Raw genomic sequence first — 8782 nt, forward strand, 5'->3', positions numbered from 1 at the left:
GCTACCGTTTGTACCGGTGGGGGAGGGGGGTTGAGCGGCGCCAGCAATCAACTGTATGCGGGAACTGTAGTCAATGCTTTTCACTGTGCCGACAGGAGAGAAACGCAGCCTGTTGTCGGCAGCATTTTGGCCATTATGCGCTTTCTGGTCAGTAGACAAAAACACGGTTAACCACGTTTTGGTCTGCCGTCAGAAAAACACATACTGGAGAAAACACAGCCAACAAGAGGCTGTGTTTCACTTTGTTTGGCACATAGCAAAACATTGAATACAGTTTTTTAAAAACGGTTGCATGCGGGCGCCGCTCCTACCCTGTCTCTCCCCCCCCCCCCCCCCGGAACAAACCATATGTGGTAACTGTATTCACCAAACATAGTGTGAACACAGACAAAACAAAATAAAAAAAATTGGGGAGGAAGGTGCCAGCCACTTGGGCACAGCCGGCACAATGGGAGCAATGTGGGAGCATTGCACGTTTTGGAAAACATTGCATTAGAAAGATAGGCTAGCTGGGCACTGCCGTGCCAAAATTATTCCTAAAAAAAAAACTTTCTACAGTCGTTAAACAAACTAAGTGCTGTTTCACACTGGCTTTCTCCCACAGGTTCACGCATACGGTTCTGGAGAGGGGTGGGTGGAGGGGTGTTTTTACAAACTGCCCCCAACCGTAGCGGGAACCTGGGGTAAGGTTATTCTATCACCACGTATCAGCCGAATGGAGAGACCAACTGCCTCTGCTCACCTACATTCTGGCCCAAATTTATCTTCCACAACCGGATCATAAAAAGTAGTCTACTACAGTTTTTGGGACATCCGCAAAATCACCTGAGGGCAAAAACAGAACCACCCGTAGGCTGTGGATCACGATGGTTGGATTAGACGTGACAAAATAACATCATTACACCCATTTGAAGCTACGGTTGTTTGGGATTCTGCGGCCTTAACCCCACCACCAGACACTTATCCACCCCCTCCTAGCAGACTCCGTATGCGGGAATCGGAGGGACAAACGCTGTGTGAACCTGCCCTATGGGTGGTTTCACTCCTAAATTTAAACAATCAAATAACGCATACGGCAGGGAGAGGAGGAAACTCACAATGCTGTATGCCGTCCAATATACCGTATATTTCTAAGAGTGACGAGAGTCCAATGCTTTAACTGTTTGGCTCCAAATAACAAAGGTATGCGTTTTGCATCCCCACAAAAAACCAAAGTAAACTGTTGTTTTAGGACCACTTGTAAAGCACATAAGTTTGCAAATTGGAGCCAACAAGATATTGCGTTTCATTGCGATTGCTCCAAAGAACTATGACATACGGGACTGCATGCAGCAGTGTGTGGTTGCACCTCTACCTTCCGAATGCCGTACACAATCTTTTTTAAACAATGTGTGAAACCACCATAACTTGCCAGATAATCCAGCTATTTCACACAAAGGAGCAAACAAACTTTGAGTTCACCACATGGTGAACTTTCACCATTAACATTTTAAGGGATCAAGTGTCCATTAGAAGGGAGTTTTTCTTTATGGATTCTATTTCCCGTTCAAGGTTTGCCATTCGCTGTTCTAACTTGCCCCCTAATGTATCAATTTTTTCTGCCAAAATGGTCAAATTGTGGTTTAAATGGGCAACAAGGCGATTCTCAACATCAGCAATCTTTTCAGCCAGATTCGTCAGCAAGTCGTTGTTTGGAGTGGCCTCCATCACATTGGCACTGGGAATGGTCTCAAAGGTCAATGTAATTAGGTCTTCAGAATTTGGCAGATCATCCTATTTGAACAAGAAAATAAAACAAAAAACAAAACAAAATAAATGAATAAAACTTATTCAAATTACAAAAAAAAAAACATAGACATTCAGGCAAGAAGATGTAACAATCTGCATAGTAACATATTACTAAGCAGGGGTAGAGAAAAAATCAAAAAATATAAACCAGACGTAGAGAAAAACTGTCTCATTGCCCCCCCCCCCCCCCCCCCCCCCCCCCCCCAAAAAAAAGGACAAAGGACAAAGTGTCAGCTAGCAGACTCCAGAGGTCCATTGAATGGAATCCACATTAGTACTAAGGGTCTGTTTAACAAGGGCAGGTGCCCATGGCTGAAAGTTTTTGAAAAATAGCTGGTTTGAGAAAAGGAAAATAGGTAAACTCTTGTATTGACGCAATGGGTTATCCCTTGCCCTAACATTGATATCTACACAAACTGCCTTTGAGAAGCAGAACCATAGTGAAACTAAATTCAGTTTTGAAAGTATCAAACTGACATTATAAATTCGGTTGTGAAGTTGGGATGATGGTTTATGTGTACCTGCTCTGTGAGCTATTCAAGTTCACGGAGCAGAGCAGCTTAATAGGGGAAAGTATGCACTCATGGTCATGTCCTGGAAAGTGTCATCGTCCAAGCGCACAAACTTAATTGAATGTATTCTCCCAATAGTCATTTGTTAGACATAAGATGGGACAATAGTCAACTTTGCCAAACAGCTGAAATACTTCATAGACCGTTTTTTGGGTTTGGCCTAGACTGACACAACGGATGACCTATGATTTTGCATGTAGAAAGTCAATAAACAACACCCTGCATTTGATCCCGCGCACAGCTAACCCATTATTTTTTAGCCAAAAAAAGGGTCCAGGTCTTTAACTTTAATTTACAAAATGCCACAAAACAAAAAGGAACAACCATACAACCTACAAAACATGAATACATAACCAAGGCTGGACAACCAAAAGGCCAAAACTTAAACATTGTAAAGTAACATATTCCCACTGATTTAACCGAGTGGGCTAATGATTAGGCTACTTTTAAAAAGCCCACACCCCCCTTTTAAGTAGACACAAAAGCTAGTAAAATTAAATTATGTTAAAAACTAAAAATGAAAATATAAAAAACAACAAAATTGTACAAGTTTTAAGAAGTCCAAAATGGGAGCACCTACCTGTGTCAATGTACTAACAGCAACTGGATTTGGTAGTGGGCTTTCTTGACTTGGTGGACATGGTTGTAAATTAACTGTCTCCTTCTCCTGGTCTGAAAGATAACATGCACAAAAATTTTGCAAGGCTTGCACTATAAATAAGCACTAAATATGCATTGAAAATTGGTACAGAAAAATGAAACTCACCTCTTTGAATCTTCCTTAAAATGCTCTGGTATGTCTCCTGTTCTCGGACCTTTAAATCTGAATAACGCTTTTGTATTTGGCGTTCCGTATGTAAGATTCCAAATTTGTCTTCCATTGCTTTGACCAAATCTTGGAGGATGTCAGCTTTCTTACTATTGATGGAGCCTTTCTCCCCAACGCCATATTCTTTGCTTTGTAGAAATTCAACCATGAAAAGTAGTTCCTGTCTGGAAAAGGGAGGTGCCCTTTTACGTGTGGTTGACGTTCCTTCTGAAGATGTACATTCTGTTTTTGATGAAAGTTTAGACATTTCAATAAGTTTCCATTTGTAGCATTAGTCAAAATTTTAAAATTGGTCCAAAAGAGAGAGAACATTGCCAAACTATATTACATGACAATTTACACTTGAGGGTAAATTTCTGGGGCCATAAAATCAAATAACCCTAAACTTTTTCCAATGAATTTGGGGATTTAAAAACTAGCAATGAGGGACAAAATGGGGCTCTGGCCCTTTAAAAATTTCTTTTTTTTTTAAATACAAAATTAAGTTATTGTACAATCAGATTAAAAATCAATAGAAAAGGGCACTCTTATTTCCAAAAATTATGGCAATGGTACTCTAGATGTTAACTTGTAACTATTTAAAATAAAGGTTGCGGGATAATAAAGTAAAGTGTTCTATTATTACGTGGTGCAAAGAAAATCTAAAGACCACATTTTTAACCATTTCATACACTGATTTGGGAACAGGTCCTAACACAGGAAGTGCAGCCAGGAGTGCAGAGGTGTGGGAGAGGGGGGTGTCCAACCAACAGCATAGGTGTGTCACAGTTAAGTGTGAGAGGAGATAAGATTGGATGAGGCGGACCCCACCCCCCACCCTTCTCAGCACTATAGGCTGCACTTCCTGTGTTTGGACCTGGTCCTAACTCTGTGTCTGAGAAGTGGTTATTTGGCTTCTTTTAAAATTGTAAATTTCAATTTGGTAAACTAAAGTAGATTTATAGAAATCATTAGTTTACATTAGTAGTGTAATAGCCCAAAAAAAAAACAAATGAACGGTCAACTTTAAGATTGTGACCGAGCTCGCTTCACATAAGCAACTTGTGGCAGATTGGTGCATGTAACATTCACACTCTTGACGGGTCAAATATTTTAAATAGTTGTCTCTAAGTGGACACGGGACCAGTGTAAATTTTTCTGAGTTTACAGTTGGGTAATGCTGGCTCATCTTTGCACTTTTTGAAGGTCTCTATTTGCTTGGAATCTTTTGATTTCACCATTTAGTCTTGGAGGACATTTGGTGCAAACATGTATCCCTAAAATTGGTAGCCTTTTTAAAACAAAGAATACCTTACAAGATGTATGGAGTCTGTTTGAAAATTAACAAACAAAACTGTTAAACTCACACGTTCTCAACTTCAAAATTGTGAAGCAAAGTGCGCCTTGCTAGTGAGTGGAGGACATATGTTACATTTCTGGAAACGGTTACTGGAAAATTGATTTTGAAAAAACCATGGTCTTCCAGAAGTTTAGAGGAGTATGGTGAATGTTTTCTCTTTGCAAGAAAACACCAATGACAAATAATAACCTAATAAACATACCTGAATCTGTTCTTTCTTCTGACATAGTTTCAGTAGCTCTAACAAAGGCAGAGAAAGACACCTTCTGGACGGGTGGAAATTTCACTGTGGCCTCCTGCGGCAAGGATTTCAGTGCAAGACAACACCAGGCTGGTTTGTGTCCTGTGTACAAAGTAGAGACATTTAACAATTTGCTCCACATGTAAATTTTTTTGAAGGATCATATTTATTGATCCAATTATTCTTTTAGGAAAATCCACTGAAACAAACTTGGCTGATTAATCGTTATATATGATTGAAAGTTCGTCCAATTGCCATTAAGTCAAAACGTGAACGCCTAAAACTGTGTCTAAGTTTTAGGTGTAAAAAATGCAACTTTAAAGAGGCTAATTTAAGAACCTTATACGTTTTTGTACAAAGTTTACACATACCATCATTTTTAGACATGCTTCAGGGTGCTATTTATGATGGCTGAATGTGCCATCTGAACAGACACAACTTCAGGGACTTTTCGTAGAAAAAAGTGCAGTTACACATCAAGCCAAGTACCGTATTTATCGGCGTATAACACACACTTTTCAAACTTAAGTTTAAGTCACAAAGTCTGCCTGCCTGCTATACGCCAATAAGTCTTCTGGTCACTGATTTAAAGCGCCCACAGCAGCGTCTGCTTGTTAAAGGAAATCTGTCATCAGCATCACCCGCACTAAGCCTGTTACACAGGCTTGTAGTGCGGCTAATGCAGATTAAAACGCTATGTACATTATTAGAAACTGAGCAGTGGATGTTTTGTGATCTTTATATTTACTTACCTGTCAATCACAGACTTGGGGCTCAGTTATGTCAGCGGGATTAGGAAGACGGCCATTGATGTCAAGTTTCCTGTGATGTAACGTTTTTACAAGTGCACATGCGCGGGTTAACGCTAGCTTAAACCCGCGCATGCGCACGTGTAAAAACTTTAAATCACATCAAAATTTACATCAATGGCCGCCCGAGTCCTGCTTCCGAGTCCCGATGACGTAACTGAGTCCCAAGCCTGTGATCGACAGGTAAGTAAATATAAAGATTCCAAAACATCCACTGCTTGGTTTTTAATAAGGTACATAGCGTTATATTCTGCATCACCCGCACTACAAGCCTGTGTGACAGGCTTATTGCGGCTGATGGTGATTACACATTTCCTTTAAAAAATTAACAGCTTGGCCGTGGCCACTTGAAATCAGTGACCAGCGGCGTCTCCTCCCCCTCTCTCCCTTCTTTTCTCCCACACTAACCACAGGTACTGGTGTGGTGGATAGTGCAGGAGATGCTGATTCAAATGAGCCCTACCTTGGCTGGATCTGCCCTACCTTATAATCAGCTTCTTGCGTACTATCCACCAGTTCCTGTTGTTCGTGTGGGAGACAAGTTGGGGTAACTTTTCATTTTCCCTCCTTCTCCCCTACCTCAACATTCCCCCTTTCCATGCTTTTTATAGTTTAGTTCAGAGGTGGTCAATTTTTTTTACCATGGGGCCACATTAGAAACAAAAAAAATCTGAAGGGCCGAATAGCTTTCCCCAGATTAGGAGCATAGTTGTCCCCCTGAAAAAGCAGCAGTTGTCCCCAAGAGTAGGCAGAATAGTTGTCCCCCAGATTAGGCAGCTCAACCCCAACCCCCCCCCCCAAACCCCCCCCCCCCCCCCACACACACACACACACACATACACACACTGACAGGCAACACATACAGAGACAAACACTTATAAATGCACACATAAACACACACAGACAACACACAGACATATATCCACACGTACCACACATATACACAGACACATATATACACAGACAACACAGAAACACTCACCCGGCCGGAGTTTAGAGCTGAGGGGAGGGGGCAGAGGGAGACAGGATAGACGGCCTCTCCTCTGCCTTCAGAGGTTCTAAGACTGCACGGCAGAGAGGAGGCGGGGGAGGGGAGAGAGTGCACGCCCCCTCCCTCTTCCTGTCATCGCACGGGAGCTCAGTGCACAGACTGGTGCAGACCTGGGCATTGTACGGCCGACAGTCAGCGCGGGCCTGTCAGAGCCAATCAAAGGGCAGCATGTGGCCCGCGGGCCGTACAGTGCCCAGGTCTGTTTAGTTTATTTTCTTTATTTGGCTGCGCTTCGGCAGCTAAGGTGGAGGGTCTTGCGGGGTCAGTGAAGCAGATGAGTTTTGTTATATGCCGGCTTCTCTGTGCAGCATCACTTGAGGACCTAACTCATCTGCTTCACTGACCGCAAGACAGCAGAAGTGCAGACAAGAAAGGAAAGGGGAAGAGTGATCTTCAACCTGTGGACCTCCAGATGAAGCAAAACTACAACTCCCAGCATGCCCGGACAGCAGTTGGCTGTCCGGGCATGCTGGGAGTAGGAGTTTTGCAACTGCTGGCGGTCCGCTTGTTGCAGACCACTGGATGCCATAGCAGGAACATGATGGGGGATGATGAGACAGGGTGAAATAATGAGGGGGGGATGAGACATGGTGAAATTATGTGGGTGCGAATGAGCGGGGAATGATTAAGTTGAGGGCATGGCTCTAACTCACTTTCATTAAATAATTTTTGCTGCTTTAGTTAACAGAAAAGGACAAACTAATTGTGTCAATTAAGTACACCGGGTGGTGGCAGTCAGATCAGACTTACCTGGGTTGCAGTATCATTGGTTTCCAAACTGGCTTCTCTCCGTCTGATCCTCTTCTGACTGCGTAGCTGTCTTCTGGCGTCTTCTAGAAGTTTTTTTTGGGCTTCCTGCTTGTCTATTGGCTACTGTATGTTCTGCAATTTCATTGGTTAAGGGGTAATGCGTTTTCACCTTCTTGCAACATTCGCTACGCAGTTGCGCCCTTAATTGTCGCACGAAACACTGTGAGAGAAATTGAACAGGAGACTGCAGCCATTGTGGCATTTTGAGCCTCTCCACCAAAACACAAAATTATATTCAAAGTCAACAACTAAGCCAGCCAAAGGTAAATTACAATTCCTTAATAAAGGTAAAACAAACAATTATACTTAAAAGCATGAAAGTGGACAATATTGATAATTCTTTTACACCATAGATAAAAAATAGGCGTATAAGGAATTAGACAAACTCCGAAATGCGTGCATTGTCTCCGTTTAGTTACCTTAAAAGCCAATGCAAAACCTATTTTAACCATTAATGTCCTAAAATGGTTTAAGATTCCCCCCCAACCCCCCAAAAATCAACACCCAAAGCAGATGGACCATAATATTAAATTTTTAACCCAATCACCTATGACTGTACGTTAAAGGCATAAGCGTGCCCAGCCTATTGTATTAGGACGTGCACCGTAATGCACAAACTCACATTGCACACGTATATATATATATATATATATATATATATATATATATATATGTATATATAGATTTATATACAGTAACACCCCAACATGCTATGGCCCCGACATAAAATCAAATGGACATACGATGCTTTTATATGTCGTGCCCATCAAATTAACTGCTAGGCAACAGCGCAAAATGATTAAGCTGCTGCCTTCGAGCCTCACCACCTTGCACATTAAACTGTATGTGGTCACGTCATAAAAGGGGCATCACCTTTAACATCATGGTCGACGCGATGCGCCTTAGGGGTCACTCTGACCGAAAATGGCAGTGCTCGGTTAAGGGAGATCATGTTCACTCCAAGGGGTCGGACCCCCCAAGTTCAAACACTTATCCCCTATCCTGTAGATAGGTTAAAAAACGCTTAAAAATAGTACAGAAAGCAAGCGAACCCTTGACCTCGGAAGATAAGCAAAAACTCATGAAGTTTGGAGACACAATCAACTGGCACCCCTACAACAACATGTGTCATGATGCTCCCTAATGCCACTCCCTGCCTCAACAGATCGCACTAGTTAAAGGGGTAGTCCAGTGGTGAAAAACTTATCCCCTATCCTAAGGATAGGGGATAAGTTTGAGTTTGCGGGGGTCCGACCGCTGGGGCCCCCTGCGATCTCTCTGTACGGGTCCCCGGCTCTCCGCCGAGCTAGCGGGTGTCGACCCCCGCACGAAGCGGCGGCCGA

At 42.6% G+C, this 8782-nt stretch overlaps 1 protein-coding gene across 1 annotated transcript; it reads right to left on the minus strand.

The window, feature by feature from the left end:
* Positions 1 to 427: 427 nt before the first annotated feature.
* Positions 428 to 5156, minus strand: LOC130293210 (uncharacterized). Its single transcript, XM_056541712.1, has 5 exons — positions 5141 to 5156; positions 4731 to 4871; positions 3127 to 3411; positions 2941 to 3032; positions 428 to 1773 (listed from the first exon to the last, which is right to left on the minus strand). Exons 1-5 carry the CDS (start codon positions 5154 to 5156, stop codon positions 1498 to 1500), a joined length of 810 nt encoding a protein of 269 aa, XP_056397687.1. The 3' UTR covers positions 428 to 1497.
* Positions 5157 to 8782: the final 3626 nt, after the last annotated feature.

This window comes from Hyla sarda, chromosome 10, assembly GCF_029499605.1.
Source record: "Hyla sarda isolate aHylSar1 chromosome 10, aHylSar1.hap1, whole genome shotgun sequence".
Classification (NCBI taxonomy): domain Eukaryota; kingdom Metazoa; phylum Chordata; class Amphibia; order Anura; family Hylidae; genus Hyla; species Hyla sarda.

What these genes read in the sequence shown, in the direction of transcription:
- LOC130293210 (XM_056541712.1), bottom strand. An exon ending in AGAAGAAAGAACAGATTCAG is followed by an intron (nt 3,412 to 4,730) that starts GTATGTTTATTA and finishes CATCAAAAACAG; the next exon opens with AATGTACATCTTCAGAAGGA. An exon ending in TTTAAGGAAGATTCAAAGAG is followed by an intron (nt 3,033 to 3,126) that starts GTGAGTTTCATT and finishes GTTATCTTTCAG; the next exon opens with ACCAGGAGAAGGAGACAGTT.